The 21,033-nt window shown below is 63.2% G+C and overlaps 1 protein-coding gene across 1 annotated transcript in view; it reads right to left on the minus strand.

The window, feature by feature from the left end:
* Positions 1-19,863, minus strand: part of LOC128950559 (IQ motif and SEC7 domain-containing protein 2-like) — a 33,331-nt gene extending 13,468 nt beyond the window's left edge. The window contains 6 exon segments of the mRNA XM_054295424.1: positions 1,045-1,869; positions 1,871-1,905; positions 2,554-3,024; positions 5,107-5,383; positions 16,468-16,497; positions 18,991-19,863. Of these exon segments, the coding sequence (XP_054151399.1) occupies positions 1,045-1,869; positions 1,871-1,905; positions 2,554-3,024; positions 5,107-5,383; positions 16,468-16,497; positions 18,991-19,478 (2,126 nt within the window). The 5' untranslated portion in view covers positions 19,479-19,863.
* Positions 19,864-21,033: the final 1,170 nt, after the last annotated feature.

The following is a 21,033-nucleotide window of genomic DNA, read 5'->3' on the forward strand; positions in this document are numbered from 1 at the left end:
CACCTAGAACATCCCCCTGCCCTCACGATAGGGCCACCTGGAACATCACCTTGTCCTCACTATAGGGTCACCTAGAACATCACCCTGCCCTTGCTACAGGCTCACCTAGAACATCACCATAGAGTCACCTAGAACGTCATTGTGGGGTTCTAAAGGGTCACCTCACACATCCCCCTGTCCTCGCTATAGGGTCACTTAGAACTTCACCCCATCCTCACTATAGGCTCACTTAGAACCTCACCATAGGGTCACCTAAAACATCATTGTGGGGTTCTCCAGGGTCAGCTCAAACATCTCCCTGCCCTCGCTATAGGCTCACCGAGAACATCACTGTAGGGTCACCTAGAACGTCATTGTGGGGTTCTACAGGGCCACCTCAAACATCTCCCTCTCTTTGCTATAGGGTCACCTAGAACTTCACCACAGGGTCACCTAGAACATCCCCCTGCCTTTTCTGTAGGGCCGCCTGGAACATCCCTCCATCCTCACTATAGGCTCACCTAGAACATCCCCCTGCCCTCACGATAGGGCCACCTGGAACATCACCTTGTCCTCACTATAGGCTCACCTAGAACATCACCCTGCCCTTGCTACAGGCTCACCTAGAACATCACCATAGAGTCACCTAGAACGTCATTGTGGGGTTCTAAAGGGTCACCTCACACATCCCCCTGTCCTCGCTATAGGGTCACTTAGAACCTCACCATAGGGTCACCTAAAACATCATTGTGGGGTTCTCCAGGGTCAGCTCAAACATCTCCCTGCCCTCGCTATAGGCTCACCGAGAACATCACTGTAGGGTCACCTAGAACGTCATTGTGGGGTTCTACAGGGTCGCCTCAAACATCCCCCCATTGTCACCATAGGCTCACCTAGAACATCCCCCTGCCCTCACCATGGCGTCACCAACAACCCCACCCCACCCTTCCCCTGCTGACCGTGGCAGCACCGCATGCCCCCACCGCCGGACCCCCAGACCCCACCCCACGTCCAGCACAGCCCCCCCAAAGCCCCCCAGCCCCCCCAGGACCCCCGGCCCCTCACTTGTTGAAGAGGTTGAGGCCGATGCGGTACTGGCGCCGCTGCACCACGTCGTTGTTGAGCGCGGGCGAGTCCCAGCTCTGCCGCGGCTCCCGCTGGTACGTGGCCTTGCCGGGGGCGCCGGCGGCACCGGGGGGCTGCGGCGGCGCCGTGGGCGGCGGCGGGGGCGGCGGGGGCGGCCGGCGCAGGCTGTCGCGGGACGAGGAGCCCGAGGAGCAGTTGAGGGTCTCGTTGGAGTTGGAGCTGCTGCCCAGGCTCTCGTTGTCGCCCTCGGAGCCCTCCTCGGCCGCGGGCGGGGGCGGGGGCCCGGGCGGCGGCGGGGGCGGCCCCTCGGGGTGGAAGCAGCGGTGGGGAGGGGGCCCGGAGCGGGGCAGGGTGCCGCCGCCGCCGCCGCCGCCGCCGCCGGTGCCCTCGGGCTCGTAGGGGCCGCCGCGGTTGATGGAGCCGCGGTCCGAGCGGTCGCTCAGGTCGGCCGAGCTGTCGCTGGGGGGCTCCACGGTCAGCAGCGGGGGGTGCCCGCCCCCGGCCCCCCGGCCGCGGCACTCCAGGCACGGGGGGCCCCTCCGGGGGGGCTCCTCGGGGGGGCCCCCCCAGCGCTCGGCGGGGCCGGGGGCGTTGGCGGGGGGCGGCGGCGGGGGCGGCGGCGCGGGCGGGGGCGGGGGGCCCGCCGTGTCCGGGGGGGGCTCGGGGCTGGGGGGTCGCTCCGGGGAGCGGGGGGAGCCGGGGAGCCCCTCGTCCAGGTACAGCGTGACGTCACTGGCCGAGGTGGCCGCGCTGTCGCCCGCGGGGGGGTCCGGGGCGCCGGGGGGGACACCGCGACCCCCCCCCCAGCGCCTCATCGATGGAGGCGGCCAAGGACTTCACCTATGGGGACAGGAGCCCACCGTGAGACCCCCAGAGACTCCGGACCCCCATATTGGCCCCTGCGACCCCCATGACCTCCCCAAAACCCCCAAATCCCTGTGACCCCCCCCAAAGTCCCCTCTGACCCCCCATGACCCCCATGGGTTTTTTTGTCACCTGACCCCAATGGCCGCTGTAATGTCCATGGTCTTGTGACCCCTGTGACCCCAGTGACCTCCCAGGACCCTCGTGACCCTCGTGACCCTGTGACCCCCATGACCCCATAACCCCCTATGACCCTTTAATCCTCATTGCCATGACCCCTTTGACCCCATAACCCTCAGGACCCCCAGGACCTCCATAACCCTGTGATCCCCCTGACCCCACAACCCCCATGACCCCCCTGACCCCATAACCCCCATAACCTCCATGACCCCTTTGACCCCATAACCCCCATGACCCCCATAACCCCCCTGACCCCACAACCCCCATAACCCCCCTGACCCCACAACCCCCATGACCCCCCTGACCCCATAACCCCCATGACCCCTTTGACCCCATAACCCCCAGGACCCCCATAACCACCAGGACCCCCTTAACTCCCATGACCCTGTGACCCCCCCCTGACTCCATAACCCCCCTGACCCCACAACCCCCCCAGACCCCCACCTGCTGCGCAAACGCCTCCTCCAGGTCGGCGCCTCCTGGCCCGAAATCGGCCGAAGCCGAGAGCTGCCGGGGGGGGCTTCCCGCGCCCCCCACCCCGGAGCCCCCCCCAACCTGGACCCCCTCTCCGGGACCCCCGCCCCCGTCCAGGCCGGCCCGGCAGGACCCCCCGTATCGGGGGGCGCGGCGCGGGCCCCCCAGGACGCCCTCGTCCAGCGAGGCCGGCTTGCCCTGGAAGTAGGGCGGGGGCGGCGGGGGCGGCCCCGGGGCGGGGGCCGGGGGGCCGCGGTCGTACTCCTCGAAGGAGAACTGCAGGCGCAGCCCCGGCAGCGCCAGGCGCCGCGCCCGGCCGCCCTCGCTGCGCAGCCGCTCGAACTTCTGCGCCATGCGGTAGCGCCGGAACGCCGCCTGGATGGTGCGCGCCGCCCGCCGCGAGCGGAAATAGCCGCCGTACTTGCGCTCCAGCATCTCCACCTGGGGGGACACGCGTGGGGACGTGGTGGGGATGTGGGGACGTGGGGACGTGGGATGGGTGGGGACAGCCATGGGGACATGGTGGGACATGGGGACACGGGGACATGGGGATGTGGATGAGGATGGGGACATGGGTGGAGACATGGGGACATGGGTGGGGACAGCCATGGGGACATGGGGATGTGGATGGGGACATGGAGGCAGGGATGGGGACATGGAGACATGGCGAGGGATGTGGGGACATGGATGGGGACATGGGGACATGGGGACGTAGGGATGTGGATGGGGACATGGAGGCAGGGATGGGGACGTGGGGACATGGGGATGTAGGGATGTGGATGAGGATGGGGACATGAGTGGAGACATGGGGACATGGGTGGGGATGTGGGGACACAGAAACAGCAATGGGGACATGGGGACATGGCGAGGGATGTGGGGACATGGGGATATGGATGAGGATGGGGACATGGGTGGAGACATGGGGACATGAGGACATGGGTGGGGACAGCCATGGGGACATGGGGATGTAGGGATGTGGATGGGGACATAGAGACAGGGGTGGGGACATGGAGACATGGTGAGGGATGTGGGGACATGGATAGGGACATGGGGACGTAGGGATGTGGATGGGGACATGGAGACATGGATGGGGACATGGGGACATGGCGAGGGACGTGGGGACATGGAGGCAGGGATGGGGACATGGGGACATGGCGAGGGCTGTGGGGACATGGATGGGGATGGGGACATGGAGGCAGGGATGGGGACATGGGGACATGGCAAGGGACGTGGGGTCGTGGGGACATGGGTGAGGATGGGGATATGGGGACACGCATGGGGATAGCCATGGGGACATGGTGGGGGACATGGGTGGGATGTGTGGACATGGGGACAGCGATGGGGACATGGGAACACGGGTGGGGATGTGGGGACATGGGGACATTGGGACATGGGCGGGGATGTGGGGACATGGGACAGCAATGCAGACATGGGGACATGGCAGGGAACATGGCGAGGGACGTGAGGTCGTGGGGATTTGGATGAGGATGGGGACAGGCGTGGGGACATGGATGGGGACATGGGGACATGGTGGGGGACACAGGGACACAGGGACATGGGTGGGGATGTGTGGACATGGATGAGGACAAGGACATGGTGAGGGACATGGGGTCGTGGGGGCATGGATGAGGATGGGGACATGGGGACAGGCGTGGGGACAGCCATGGGGACATGGGGACAGCAATGGATACATGGGGACATGGCAGGGGACGTGGGTGGGATGTGGGGACAGGGGACAGGGATGGGCACATGGGGACATGGAGATGTAGCGATGTGGATGGGGATGTGCGGACACGTGTGGGGACAGGGACCGTTGTATGGGGACAGTGACCGTGACATGGGTCTGGTGGCCACCACACAGGCTGGGGACAGTCACATGTGGCTGGTGACCACCACACGTGGGCTGTGACCGTCACACAGCCAGGACCCACCCCAGGGGTGTCCCCAGGGGTGTCCCCAGGGGTGTCCCCAGGGGTCCCCCCAGGTGTCCCCAGGTGTGTCTCCAGGTGTCCCCAGGGGTGTCCCTAGGGTTTCCCAAGAGTGTCCCCAAGGGTGTCCCCAGGTACCCCCAGGTGTGTCCCCAAGGGCGTCCCAGGGGTGTTCCCAGCTGTCTCCAGGTCTCCTCAGGTTTCCCCAGGTGTGCTCCAAAGTGTCTCCAGAGTGTCCCCAGGTGTGTCCCCAGGTGTCCCCAGGTATCCCCAGGGTGTCCCAGGGATGTCCCCAGGTGTCCCCAGGTGTCCCCAGGTATCCCCAGGGTGTCCCAGGGATGTCCCCAGGTGTCCCCAGGTATCCCCAAGGTGTCCCAGGGATGTCCCCAGGTGTCCCCAAGGGTGTCCCCAGGGTGTCCCCAGGTGTGTCCCCAGGTGTCCCCCCAGGTGTATCCTCAGGTGTCCCCAAGGGTGTCCCCAGAGATGTCCCTAGGTGTGTCCCAAGGGTGTCCCAGGCATGCCCCCAGGTGTGACCCCAGGGGTCCCTAGGTATCCCCAAGGGTGTCCCCAGGTGTCCCCAGGTGTCCGCAGGTACCTTCTTGTCCTGCAGGTCGGTGGAGAGCTCGTAGCTGTCGCTCAGAGCCTTCGGCCTCTTGCTCTCCTCCTCCTCCTCCTGCTTGCGCAGGGCCACGCTGGCGGGCTGGGGGGGCAGCCGGGGCCAGGCCACGCCCCCGGCGCCGCCCCCGGGGCCGCCCCCGGAGCCCCCCGGGCCTTGGGGCGCGGGCTGGGGCAGGGCCCGGTACGGGGGGGGCCGCCCGGGGCTCTCGGGCACCGCGCCCCCCCCCTCGCTGCCCGGGGCCTCGCCGTCCACGCTGCGGGGACAGCGCGTCAGAGCCAGGTGGGGACACCCCGAAAACAGCCCAAAAACACCCCAAAACCAGCCCAAAACACCCCAAAAACACCCCCAAAACACCCAAAAACACCCCAAAAACACCCCAAAACACCACAAAGAGACCCAAAAAGACCCAAAACCACCCAAAAACCACCCCACAACCACCCCAAAACCACCACAAATGCACCCGGGACCCCCCAGACCTCCCTGGGACCCCCAAAATTGCCCTGGGACCTCCACAGGTCCCCCCTGAGACCCCTCAAAGGGTCTGGAGGCGCCAAGGTGGGGACCAGGGGGACACAGGGACAGGGGGACAGACAGACAGACATGTGGGGGCATGGGGACATGAGGACAGACAGACAGACACAGGCATATGGGGACAGACAGACACAGAGACATGGGGACATGGGGACAGACAGACAGACACAGGGACATGGGACACAGACACACAGGACATGGGGACAGACAGACATGTGGGCAAGGGGACATGGGGACAGAGACACATGGACATGGGACACAGGGACAAGGGGACAGACAGACAGACATGGCATGGGACACAGGGACAAGAGGACACAGACATGGGGACACACAGACTTGAGAACAGGTGGACACGGGGACATGGGGACACAGGGACACTGACACATGGACACACAGACACACAGACATGAGGACATCGGCCATATGGACACATGGACACACGGACATGAGGACAGATGGACATGGGGACATGGGCCCGATGGACATTGGGGAACCATGGGCGTGAGGACATTGGCCATATGGACATGGGGACACAAGGACACATGGACAAATGGACGTTGGGACAGATGGACATGGGGACATCGGCCATATGGACGTGGGGTCACATGGACACACAGACATGGGGACACACAGACATGGGACACAGGGACATGGGGACATCAGCCATATCAACAAGGGGACATGGGGACACACAGACACATGGACAAATGGACATGGGGACACACGGACATGGGGACACGGGGACACACGGACACATGGACAAATGGACATGGGGACACACGGACATGGGGACATGGGGACACATGGATGCGGGGACACATGGACATTGGCCATATGGACATGGGGACACACGGACACATGGACATGGAGGCACAGGGACATGGGGACATTGGCGATGTAGACATTGGGACACACGGACACACGGACATGGGGAACACGGACATGAGGACATTGGCCATATGGACATGGGGACACAGGGACACACTGACACGTGGACATTGGGACACATGGACACACAGACATGGGGACAGATGGACATTGGGACATGGGGCCGTCTGGACATGGGGACATTGGCTGTATGGACATGGGGACACACGGACACGGGGACACACAGACATGGGGACACATGGATGCAGGGACACATGGACATTGGCCATATGGACATGGAGACACACGGACACATGGACATAATGGACATTGGGACACAGGGACAGACAGACATAGGGACACATGGACACATGGCCATGGGGACACAGGGACATGGGGACATGGGCCCTATGGACATTGGGACACATGGACACACAGACATGGGGACACACGGACATGGGGACACACGGACATGGGCCCTATGGACACAGGGACACACAGACACTGGGACACACAGACATACAGACATGGGGAACACAGACACGGGGACATCGGCCCTATGGACATGGGGACACATGGACAGACGGACACGGGGACATCGGCCATATGGACACAGACACACAGACATGGGGACACACAGACATGAGGACGGATGGACACGGGGACACGGGGACACACTGACACATGGACATTAGGACACATGGACAGGGGGACATCAGCCATGGGGACACATGGACAGACGGACATGGGGACAGATGGACATGAGGACATCGGCCCTATGGACATGGGGACACACAGACGTGAGGACACACGGACACGCGACAGGGACGTGACAGGGACGTACGTGCACGCACGGCCACGGGGGACACACGGACACACAGACATGGGGACACACGGACGGGGACGTACGTGCACGCACAGCCACGGCGGGGGGGGACACACGGACAGACGGACACACAGACACACGGACACACAGACACACAGACAGACGGACAGACGCCTCCCCTCCCCCCCAGCCCCGCGGGGACCCAGCGCCGGAATTGGGGGGGGGGGGGGGAGGGAAGGGGGCGGAGCAAAGCGTGGGTGGGGGAGGGGGGATCCCCAAAATTCTGGGGGGGTCCCGGGCAGGCGGGGGGGAGGGGAAGGGTTGGGGGGTCCCGGGGGGGTCTCGGAGGTACCGGGGGGGTCCCGGAGGGGTCTCGGGGGGGGTCCCGGGGGGGTCCCCGACTCACCCGTGCAGCAGCCGCTGCCGGAGCGGCCCCCGCCGCCGCTCGGCCGTGCACTGCAGGCACCACATTTTGGGGAGGGGGCGGCACCCCCAAATCAATGGGGAGGGGGGGACACGCACACACTGGTGGGGGGAGAGGGGGACACCCCCGGGATTGGGGGGGAGGGGTCCCGGGTGGGGGAGGGGCTGGGGGAGCCCCCGGCGCCTCCGCAGCAGAACCAGGGCCCGGCCGGGCGGGGCGGGGGGGGTGAGGGGGGGAGGGGGAGGAGCCGAGCAGAGACCCCCCCCTCCCCCCGCCCCCCCCCCCCCCCACCGCTCTGCGCGTGCCCGGACACCGAGACCCCCCCCTGGATTTGGGGTGGGGGGGATTTGGGGGAGGGTCCTGAGGGGGGGCGGGGGGGGAGGGGAGGACGCCTGGGTCCCTGTGATATGGAATGGGGGGGGGGGGGTGTCCCCCCCCCAAAAAAGAAAAAACCACGCCCAGATTGTGAGGGGGCGCCCCCTATAATTGGGGACCCCCCCCCGGGATCAACTGGGGGGTCCCCGATGGGGGGAGGAGCCCCCAGACCCCCCCCAAGGCCGGGGGTCCCCAGGGAGGGGAGGGGGAGTTGGGGGGGAGGTGTCCCCGTCCCACTGCGCATGCGCAGAGCGCCCCCCCGGTGGATGGCGGTTGCCATGGCGACGCGGCGGGCGGGGGGCGGCGGTTGCCATGGGGACGCGGCGGGGGATGCGGGAGGGGGGGAGGGGCGGGGGGGGTTCCCCAGGGGGGAGGGGCGAGGCCGCGGGGTCCCCCCCCTTAGCCCCGCCCCCACCCTCGGCACCGCCCCCTCCCCAAAATAGCGCCGAGATGGAGGCGTTGCCATGGCAACCGCCCCCAAACTGCGGCCGGGGGAGGAGCGGGCGGCGCCTGTGGGGGCCCTATAGGGGCCGGGGATCCATATGGGGGCCATGGGGAGCCCTATAGGGCCATGGGGGTCCTATAGGGGCCGGGGATCCATATTGGGGCCATGGGGAGCCCTATAGGGCCATGGGGGCCCTATAGGGGCCGGGGATTCATATGGGGTCTGGGGATCCCTATAGGGGCACGGGGGCCCTATAGGGGCCGGGGATTCATATGGGGTCTGGGGATCCCTATAGGGGCACGGGGGCCCTATAGGGGCCGGGGATTCATATGGGGGTCTGGGGATCCCTACAGGGGCCTGGGGATCCCTACAGGGGCCTGGGGATCCATAGAGGGCATGGGGACCTTGATAGGCCCTGGGGGCCCTATAGGCCCTGGGGATTCCTATAGGGCCTGGGGATCATTATAGGGGCCGGGGGACCCCTATAGGGGCATGGGGACCCTATAGGGCCATGAGGATCCATAGGTTCTGGGGACCCTGATAGGGGCCTGGGGACCCCTATAGGGGCCAGGGGATCCATATAGAGCCTGAGGACCCCTAGAGGGGACCGTGGACCCCGATAGGGCCCTGGGGTCTGTACAGCCCCTATAGGGGTCTATATGGACCCTATGGGCCCCATTAAGGGTCTATATGGGCCCCTATAGGACCCTGGCATCTGTATGGCCCCTATAGGGGTCTATATGGGCCCCAGAAAGACCCAGGGGTTTGTATGGCCCCTATATGGGCCCCTATAGAGACCCTGGGGTGTGTATGGCCCCTACAGGGGTCTATATGGGCTCCTATGTGGCCCCTATAGGGATTTTATATGGGTCCCTATAGGGATCTATAAGGGCCCCTATAGGGCCTGGGGTCCCTATAGGCATCTATATGGCCCCTGTAGGGATTTTATATAGACACCTATAGGGATCCACATGGCCCCTAGAGGGATCCATAAGCGCCCCTAGAGGACCCTGAGGTTCCTATAGAGCCCCTATAGGGATCTATATGTTCCCTACAGGGACCTGTAAGGGCCCTATAGAGCCCCCATAGGTGGCAGGGGTCCCTATGGCCCCTATAGGGATTCTATATTGACCCCTACAGGGATCTGTATGTTCCTTATAGGGATCCCTATGGCCGCTACAGGGATCTATACGGCCCCCTATATGGGCTCTGGGGTCCCTATGGCCCCTATAGGTCCAGGGGGGTCCCTATAGAGCCCCTCTAGGGATCTATATGGGCCCCTATATAGGCCCTGGGGTCCCTATGGCCCCCATAGGATCCCGGGGGTCCCTATAGAGTCCCTATGGATCCCGGGATCCCTATAGAGCCCCCATAGGTGCTGGGGGTCCCTATGGCCCTTATAGGCCCTGAGGTTCCTATGGCCCCTATAGGGATCTATATGGGCCCCTATATAGGATCCCAGGGGTCCCTATAGAGCCCCCATGGGTGGTGGGGGTCCCTATGGCCCCTATAGGATCCTGGGGGTCCCTATGGCCCCTATGGGTCCCGGGGGTCCCTATGGCCCCTATAGCGTCCCGGGGGTCCCTATGGCCCCTATGGGTCCCAGGGGTCCCTATGGCCCCTATGGGTCCCGGGGGTCCCTATGGCCCCTATGGGTGCCGGGGGTCCCTATGGCCCCCATAGGACCCCGGGGTGCAGCGAGTGGGGGAGGGGCGGCTCTTACCTGCGGGCGGGGGGAGGTTGGAGCAGCCAAAGCACCCGAGGGTGGCACCTGGAGGGGACAGGGACACACGGGGGGGACGGACGGACAGACGGACACGCATGGACACGGGGACAGACGGACGGACACGGATGGACACGGGGACAGACAGATGGACACAGATGGACATGGGGACAATGGACAGGGGACACACAGGGGACTGACGGACATGGGACAGACAGACGGACACGGATGGACACAGGGACACACGGAGGGACGGACAGATGGACACGGGGACACACGGGGGGACGGACGGACAGACGGACACGGATGGACACAGGGACAGGGACACACAGAGGGATGGACGGACAGACGGACACGGATGGACACGGGGGACACACGGGGGGACGGACAGATGGACACAGGGACACAGAGATGGACATGGATGGACACGGGGACAGGGACACACACAGGGGGACAGACGGATGGACACGGGGACATAGATGGACAGGGGACAGGGGACACACGGGGGGACAGACGGACAGACGGACACAGGGACGCACGGGGGGACGGACAGATGGACACGGGGACAGACAGGGGGACAGTGGACAGACAGGGGATAGGGAGACACAGAGATGGACAATGGACAGGACAGACGGACAGGGGACAGACGGGGGACAGACAGGGGGACACAGATGGACAGATGGACGGGGGGACAGACAGGGGGACACGGGGACAGGCAATGGGTGACGGGGACAGTGGACGGGGGGTGATAGAGGGGGGGACAGACAGACAGTGGGGACAGACGGACAGCGGGGACAGTCAGGTGGATGGGGGACAGACAGACAACAGGGACAGAGGGACGGGGGGAGTGACAGGGGGACAGACGGACGTGGGGACACTGAGGGACAGACGGACACGGGGACAGTGGGCAGAGGTGACAGAGGGGAGGGGACAGATGGCTACGGGTCACTGTGGCAGGACGGACAGACGGACAGGGATGGACAGATGGATGGGGAGGGGTTGGGTAGCAGCCGGACAGACGGACACAGGGGGGCACGGAGGGACGGATGGACATGGATGGACAGACAGACACAGGGGGACACAGATGGACACAGGGGGACATGGACAGACGGACAGACAAACGCAGGGGGACACGGGGGGGGCATGGACGGACAGACGGACATGGGGGAGGGGACAATGATGGACAGACACAGGGGGGGACACGGACGGACGGACGGACACGGGGGGACATGGACAGAGGGACACAGGGGAACATGGACGGATGGATGGACGGACACGGCGGGGACATGGATGGACAGATGGACGCGGGGGGGGGGGACATGGACAGAGGGACATGGTGGGGACACAGATGGACAGACGGACACGAGGGGCACGCAGACAGACACAGGGGGGACAGGGACGGACAGACGGACGCGGACAGACAGACAGACAGACACGAAGGGACATGGACGGACACAGCGGGGGGGGACACGGACGGACAGACGGACATGGGGGGGACACAGACAGATGGACACAGTGGGGGGGGACACACGGACGGACAGACGGACACGGACAGGGAGGAGAGAGAGGAGAGAAACGAGTCAAGAGCCGGAGGGGGGGGACGGACGGACGGACAGACGGACACGGGGACACGAGAGGGGGGAGCGGGGGGGACACGAGTGGGGGGAGGGGCGGGGGGGGGAATCCAGCGGGGTGGGGGAGGGGCCCCGGGGGCGGCGGGTCCGGCCCTGACCCCCCCAAACCCCCAAAATCCCCAAATCCCACTCGGGGGAAGGGGGGGTCCTGGGGGTCCCCTTGTCCCCCCCAATGTCCCCAATGTCCCCAAATGTCCCCAGGGTCACACTCACGGCATGGAGGGGCCGAGTTGGGGGGTCCAGGGGGGTTTTGGGGTGTCCGGGTGGGATTTTGGGTCTCCTGGGGGGCTTTGGGGTGTCCGGGTGGATTTTGGGTTGTCCGGGTGGATTTTGGGGTGTCCCGGGTGGATTTTGGGTTGTCCGGGTGGATTTTGGGGTGTCCGGGTGGGATTTTGGGTTGTCCGGGTGGATTTTGGGTTGTCCGGGTGGGATTTTGGGGTGTCCCGGGTGGGATTTTGGGGTGTCCGGGTGGATTTTGGGTTGTCCGGGTGGGATTTTGGGGTGTCCGGGTGGATTTTGGGGTGTCCGGGTGGGATTTTGGGGTGTCCGGTGCCTCGGTCCGGCCGGTCCGGCCGCTGCCCCTCCCCCCCTTTCCTGCCCCTTCTCCCCCCCCCCCCCGGTCCGGAAGGGCCCGGGCGGAATTCCGGCCCTGCCCGACCCTGGGGACAGCGGGGACAGCGCGGGGACAGCGCGGGGACAGCGCGGGGACAGCGAGGGGACAGCGGGGACATGGCCCTGAACAGGGACAGGGGGCGGGGACAGGGACAGGGGGACAGGGATGTGACAGGACTGGCGACACGGGGACATGGGGATAGGGAGGGGGGACACGGCCTGGGACGGGGACAGGGACATGGGGACAGGAGGGACATGGCCCTGAACAGGGACAGGGATGGGGACAGGGACATGGGGACAGCGGGACATGGAGGGGACAGGGACAGGGACGCTGGAGTCACAGCTCAGCACAGGGACTGGGAGGGGACAGGGAGGACATGGCCTGGGACAGGGTCAGGGAGGGGACAGGGACAGGGAGGGGGACAGCGCGGGGACAGGGACATGGCCCTGAACAGGGACATGGGGACAGGGCGGGGACAGAGACAGGGACATGGGGACATGGCCTGGGACAGGGACAGGGACACTAGAGTCTCCCTGGGACAGGAACGGGGACATGGGCACAGGGAGGGGACAGAGGGATGGGGACATGGGGACAGGGACAGGGGAGACATGGCCCTGCACAGAGACAGGGAGGGGACAGGGACATGGGGACAGGGACATGGGGACAGCGGGACATGGAGGGGACAGGGACAGGGACGCTGGAGTCACAGCTCAGCACAGGGACTGGGAGGGGACAGGGAGGACATGGCCTGGGACAGGGTCAGGGAGGGGACAGGGACATGGGGACAGGGACATGGGGACAGGGACAGGGATGCCAGAGTCACAGCCCAGCACAGGGACAGGGGGGACATGGCCTGGGACAGGGACAGGAACAGGGAGAGAACAGGGACAGAGGGGACATCACCCTGCACAAGGACAGGGACAGGGAGGGGACGGGGACGTGGAAAAATGGGGACACGGAGGGGACAGGGACAGAGCCTGGGTTGGGGACAGGGGGGACATGGCCATGCACAGGGACAGGGACATCAGAGTCACAGCCTGGGACAGGGAGGGGACAGGAACAGGGGAGGGGACACTGCCCGGGACAGGGACAGGGAGGGGACACGGCCTGGCACAGGGACAGAGACAGGCAGAGGGACAAGGAGGGGACAGGGAGGGGACACAGCCCGGCACACCCGCACATGGCCCTGGCACGGGGGTGCCACCACCTTGGCACCGTGTGACACGGGGTCACACATGGTGTCACACAGTGTCACACACAGTGTCACACACAGTGTCACACACGGTGTCACACATGGTGTCACGGTGTCACACACGGTGTCACGGTGTCACACATGGTGTCACACAGTGTCACACACGGTGTCACACACGGTGTCACGGTGTCACACATGGTGTCACACACGGTGTCACACATGGTATCACAGTGTCACACACAGTGTCACACACAGTGTCACACACGGTGTCACATGGCCCGTGCACACCCCGGCACTGCCCTCGCACAGGGGTCACACCTGGTGTCACACCCTGGCACGGTGTCACACAGTGTCACCATTGTCACACGGTGTCACATGCAGTGTCACACAGTGTCACACCCTGGCACGGTGTCACACACAGTGTCACACACAGTGTCACACACGGTGTCACACACGGTGTCACACGCTGTGCCACTATCGTCACATGCCCTTGCACAAGGTTACACAGGGTCACACACAGTGTCACATGCACTGTCACACACGGTGTCACCACTGTCACATGGTCCTCGCACAGGGTTGCACGGTGTCACACCCTGGCACGGTGTCATGGTGTCACATGCAGTGTCACACGTGGTGTCACACACGGTGTCACCATTGTCACACGCCCTTGCACAGGGGTCACACCTGGTGTCACACCCTGGCACGGTGTCACATGCAGTGTCACACACGGTGTCACCATTGTCACACGCAGTGTCACCATTGTCACACACCCTTGCACGGGGTTGCACAGTGTCACACCCTGGCACGGTGTCACAACACGGTGTCACCGTTGTCACATGGTTCTTGCATGGGGGTCACACCTGGTGCCACAGCCTGGCACGGTGTCACACGCGGTGTCACCACCGCCACATGGCCCTTGCACACCCCGCACAACCCCGGCACAGTGTCACACGGCGTCACACGCGGCGTCCCACCCGCTGTCACACACGGTGTCACACACGGTGTCACGCAATGTCATACACTGTGTCACACCCATAGACACACACTATGTCACATACACAGTGTCACACACACAGTGTCACACCCGGTGTCACATGCCATCACACAGGGGTCACACAAGGGTGTCACACCCTGGCAGTGTCACACGCTATGTCACATGGTGTCACAGTGTCACTCTCAGTGTCACACAGACCTTGGTGTCACTCTCAGTGTCGCTCTCAGTGTCACACAGCCCTTGGTGTCACACGCGCTGTCACATGCTCTTGCACGGGGTTGCACACGGTGTCACACGGTGTCACACCCAGCGTCACCCACACTGACACACCCACTGTCACGCAGTGTCACACAGAATGTCACAGTGTCACACACACTGACACACCCAGTGCCACACAGAATGTCACACCCAGTGTCACATAATGTCACACACAGTGTCACACAGCCGGTGTCACGCCCATGTCACACGATGTCACACCCAGTGCCACACACAATGTCACAATGTCACATCCACTGCCACACCCAGTGTCACACCCAGTGCCACACACTGACACACACAATGCCACACCCAGTGTCACACGATGTCACTCGGTGCCACACCCAGTGCCACACCCAATGTCACACAATGTCATACCCAATGTCACACCCACTGACACACACAATGTCACTCATAATGTCATACCCAGTGTCACACCCAGTGCCATACACAATGTCACATGATGTCACCCACTGTCACACCCAGTGTCACACACTGTCACACACAATGTCACAGCCAGTGCCACACCCACTGTCACACACACTGACACACAGAGTGTAACACACAATGTCACAGCAAGTGTCACCCAATGTCACACCCAGTGTCACAGTGTCACACGATGCCACCTGGTGTCACACCCGCTGTCGCAATGTCACATGATGCCACCCACTGTCACACCCAGTGTCACACACTGTCACACACAAAACATCACACCCAGTGCCACACTCGGTGGCACAATGTCACATGATGTCACCCAGTGCCACACCCAGTGTCACACACAAAATGTCACACCCAGTGTCACCCATAATGTCACACCATGTCACACCAGCCCCTGCCCGGTGTCACCCTCGGTGTCCCCCCCCCCGTTCTGTCGCTGTCCCTGCCCTGTCAGTGTCACACCCCGGCCCCTCCCCCACGGGGCGGTTTTGGGGCCATTTGGGGCATTTTTGGGGGGATTTTGCTCCCGTTACCATGGCAACGTCCCCCCCCGTTTGTCGCCTCCCCCGGCGCTGTCACCGCTGTCACCGCCCGCGCTGTCGCCCGGCAACGCCGCCCCGGCACCCGCGCGGCCCCGCCTGTCGCGACATGACGCATGTCGCGACACTGTCACAGCGCGGGGACCGCCCTGTCGCGACGCGTCAGCGCCGCTGCGACGCGCCGGCCCTATCGCGACACGACGCGCCGGGGGCTGTCCTGATAGATCGGCCCTGTCGCGATATATCAGCCCTGTCGCGACACACCGGCTCCAGCGCAGCGCGTCACTGTCGCGACATGCGTGGGAAAGGGGGGGGTAATGGCGGGACAGAAGGGCCCTGTCGCGACAGAACGGCGCTGTCGCGACTCACCTGACACCCCCCCCCCCACCCCCCCCACCCCAGGAGGGGACCCAGGCGTCCGAGGGGGGGGAGGGGAAGGGAAGGAGGGGGAGGGGCGCGGTGGGGGAGGGGCAGCACTGACCTCACTGTCCTGGAGCTGTCGCGATCCGACCTGGGGGGGGGGAGGGGGGAAAAGGGGGGGAGGGGTCAGTGAGGGGCAGAGATCCCTCCCCCCAAAATCCCCCCAAAACTTCCCCAAAACCGCCCAAAATCCCCCAAAACCGCCCAAAATCCCCCAAAACCGCCCCAAAATCCCCAGGTCCGTCTGTCCCCAGGTGCCCCCGGACAGACAGACGGTGCCCGGGGGGGGGGGGAGGGGGGGGCTCTGACGTCGCCCCTCCCCCCCCGCGGGTCCCGCACCTGCTCCTCCCCCCAGGGGCGCGGATGGGGGAGGGGCCGCAGCCAAAAAATCCCAAAATTGGGAATCACAAATCCCACAAATCTCACAAATTCACGATTTTGGGAAGGGAATCCCAAATCCCAGATCCTTAAATCCCCCATTTTGGGAATCATAAATCCCACAAATCCCCGATTTTAGAAATCCCAAATCCAGGATTTTGGGAAGGGAATCCCGGATCCCGGATCCACAAATCCCAAATTTTGGGGACCCCAAATCCCCGATTTTGGGAAGGGAATCCTGGATCCATAATCCCCGATTTTAGAAATCCCAAATCTCGGATTTTGGGAATCCCACAAATCCCCAATTTTGGGAAGTTCTGAATCCCAGATCCTCGATTTAAGGAATCCCGAATCCCACAAATCCCCGATTTTGGGAATCTCAAATCCCCAGTTTTGGGGAGGGAATCTCCAATCCCACAAATCCCTGATTTTGGAAATCCCAATTCTCCAAATCCCCGATTTTGGGGAGGGAATCACCAATCCTACGAAACCCTGATTTTGGAGGCTGGAGAGGAGGAGTCCCTGATCCCAAATCCTGGATTTTGGGAATCCCCAATCCCACAAATCCCTGATTTTGGGAAGTTCCCAATCCCACAAATCCCAGATTTTGGTAATCCCAAATCCCACAAATCTCAGATTTTGGGAAGTTCCAAATCCCAGATCCCCGATTTTGGGGTGTGCTCCTGAACTCTGCTCTCCAGTCTGAGATTTTGGGGCCGTTCCCAATCCCCAGTCCCATTTTTTGGGGCCATTACCAACTCCTGTTTTTAGGGCTGTTCCTCACCCTCAATCCCATTTTTTGGGGTCGTTCCCCATCCCCAGTCCCTGATTTTGGGGCCATTCCTGACCTCTGATTTTGGGGCCATTCTGAATCCCCAATCCTGGATTTTAGGACCCTTCCCAATCCCATTTTTTGGTGCTGCTCTCCATCCCCAATCCCATTTTTTGGTGTTCCCCGTCCCAATCCCTTTTTTTAGGATCATTCCCCACCCCAATCCTGGTTTTTGGGGCCGTTCCTGACTCCAGTTTTCGGTGCCGTTCCCAATTCTGTTTTTAGGGCCATTCCCCATCCCAATCCCAGATTTTGGGGCCGTTCTCAATCCCTGTTTTTGGGGCCATTCCCCATTCCCAATCCCATTTTTTGGGGCCGTTCCTGACTCCAGTTTTTGGGACCATTCCCAACACCCAATCCCTGATTCTGGGGCCATTCCCAATCCCATTTTTTATGATCATTCCCCTCCCCAATCCCGTTTTTGGTGCTGTTCCCAACCCCAATCCCATTTTTAGGGCCTTTCCCCCATATTTTTGGCACCATTCTCCTCCCCAATCCCATTTTTTTAAACCTACCCTAATCCCATTTTTTGGCACCATTCTCCACCCCAATCCCATTTTTTGGGGCCATTCCCCATCCTGTCTTTGGTACCGTTCCCAATCCCATTTCCTGGCACCATCCCTCTCCCCAATCCCATTTTTTTTAGGACCATTCCTCCCCAATCCCATTTTTTGGGGCCATTCCTGACTGCCGTATTTGGTGCTGTTCCCAATCCTGTTTTTAGGATCATTCCCTCCCCAGTCCCGTTTTTTAGGGCCATTCCCCATCCCCAATCCCATTTTTTGGCACTATTCCCCTCCCCAGTCCCATTTTTTTTTTTTTGCACTGTCCCCTCCCCAATCCCATTTTTAGTGCCATTCCCCCCTCCCCACTCCCGGTATTTTTGTGTCCCCAATCCCATTTTTTAGGATCATTTTCCATTCCCCAATCCCATTTTAGGACCTCTCCACTCCCGGTATTTTTGTGTCCCCAATCCCATTTTTTAGGATCATTTTCCATTCCCCAATCCCATTTTAGGACCTCTCCACTCCCGGTATTTTTGTGTCCCCAATCCCATTTTTTAGGATCATTTTCCATTCCCCAATCCCATTTTAGGACCTCTCCACTCCCGGTATTTTTGTGTCCCCAATCCCATTTTTTAGGACCATTTTCCATTCCCCAATCCCGTTTTAGGACCTCTCCACTCCCGGTATTTTTGTGTCCCCAATCCCATTTTTTAGGATCATTTTCCATTCCCCAATCCCATTTTAGGACCTCTCCACTCCCGGTATTTTTGTGTCCCCAATCCCATTTTTTAGGATCATTTTCCATTCCCCAATCCCATTTTAGGACCTCTCCACTCCCGGTATTTTTGTGCCCCCCCGTATGCCGTACTTGCGCTGCAGGGTGGTGGCCGGGCTGGTGCTGGCGCTGGTGCTGTGTCCGCCCCCGGGGCTGGAGCTGCGGGAGGCGCCGCGGCTCAGCGGCCCCCGCGCCCACTCCCGCTCCCAGCAGCCGCCGTAGTGCCCGTCCCGGGCCCGGAACGGCGCCTCCCGCTCCAGCCGGGCCGGGTACGGCCCCTCCTGCTCCAGCCGCGCCGGGTACTGCGCGTCCCGCTCCGGGTACTGCGCGTCCCGCTCCAGCCGCGCCGGGTACGGCCCCTCCCGGTCCATGCGGCTGGAGTACTGTCCATCCTGCTCCATCCTGCTGGAATATTGTCCGTCCTGCTCCATCCTGCTGGAGTACTGTCCGTCCTGCTCCATCCTGCTGGAATATTGTCCGTCCTGCTCCATCCTGCCCGGGTACTGCCCGTCCCTGTCCAGGTGCGGCTGGTACTGGAGGTCCCGCTCCAGGCAGCCGTGGAACTGCCCCTCCTGCTCCATGCGGGCCGCGTAGGGCCCGTCGCGCTCGGCTCGGCTCAGGTAGGGTCTGTCCCGCTCCTTTCGGCTCGGGTAGGGCCGCTCGTGCTCGCCCCGGCCCGTGTAGGGCCCGTCCCGCTCGGTGAGCGCCTCGAAGGCCGCGTCCCGCTCCAGGTGCGCGGGGTAGGGCCGCTCCCGCTCCAGGTGCTCCGCGTAGCTCCCGTCGTGCTCCAGGTGCTCGGGGTAGGTCCCGTCGCGCTCCAGGTGAGCCGGGTAGGCCCCGTCGGGGTCGCCGTGGCTCGGGTAGGGCAGGTCCCGCTCGGCCCGGGCCGGGTACGGCAGCTCGGGGTCCCCGTAGAGCCCCTCGGCCTCCAGGTGGTTCTGGTACTGAGCCTCGGCGTCCGCGTGGCCCTGGGGACACGGAGGGGACACGGGGGTGGCACCGCGGGCTGGGCAGGGACGGTTCTGGGCATGGATGGGAGCCCCCGACACGGGATGGATGGACCTGAGACCCCCGACTCAGTCTGGGCATCCCTGAGACCCCCTGACATGGGATGGATGGACCTGAGACCCCCCGACTCAGTCTGGGCATCCCTGAGACCCCCTGACCCAGGATGGATGGACCTGAGACCTCTGCCCTGGTCTGGACATCCCTGGGACGCCCTGACCTGGGATGGGTGGACCTGGGACCCCCAGCTTGGTCTGGGCATGGATGGGACACCCTGATCCGGGATGGATGGACCTGAGACCCCTCTGACCCGGGATAGGCAGCCCTGGGACCCCTGTCCTGTTCTGGACATCCCTGAGACCCCCCTGATCTGGGATGGATGGACCTGAGACCCCCGACTCAGTCTGGGCATCTCTGAGACCCCCCTGACCCGGGATGGATGGCCCTGGGACCCCCTGACCCTGCCCCAAAGGGCCCTGGGATCCCTTTGGGGGTCCTGAGACCCCTGCCCTGGTCTGGACATCCCTGGGACCCCCTGACCCAGGATGGAGGCCCTGGGACCCCTGACTCAGTCTGGGCATCCCTGAGACCCCCAGACCCAGCCTGGATGGACCTGAGACCCCTGCCCTGGTCTGGGCATCCCTGAGACCCCTGACCCAATCCCACAAGGTCCAGGACCCCCTGACCCAGCCCATACAGCCCTAAGCCCCCTGCCCTGGTCCAGACATCCCTAAGACCACCCCCCTTGGGGTCCTGAGACCCCTGCCCTGGTCTGGATGGCCCTAGGACCCCCTTGACCGCCCCATATGGCCCTGGGACCCCCGACTCGATCTGGGCATCTCTGAGACCCCCCTGACCCGGGATGGATGGCCCTGGGACCCCCTGACCCAATCCCACAAGGCCCAGGACCCCCTGACCTGGTCTGGACATCCCTGGGACCCCCTGACCCGGAATCAACGGCCCTGGGACCCCCAATCCCAGGTTTTGGTGGCAGCCCCCTATTCTGCATTCCCAAATCCCAGATCCCCAATTCTGGGGTGTCCCTGACAGCCAAATCCCAGATTTTGGGGATGCCCAGATCCCCAAATCCCAGATTTTGGGGGATCCCAGATCCCCAAATCCTGCAGATTT

Source organism: Melozone crissalis, unplaced genomic scaffold (assembly GCF_028551555.1).
Source record: "Melozone crissalis strain CALT ecotype California unplaced genomic scaffold, PUWL_Pcris_2 ptg000725l_1, whole genome shotgun sequence".
Taxonomy (NCBI): domain Eukaryota; kingdom Metazoa; phylum Chordata; class Aves; order Passeriformes; family Passerellidae; genus Melozone; species Melozone crissalis.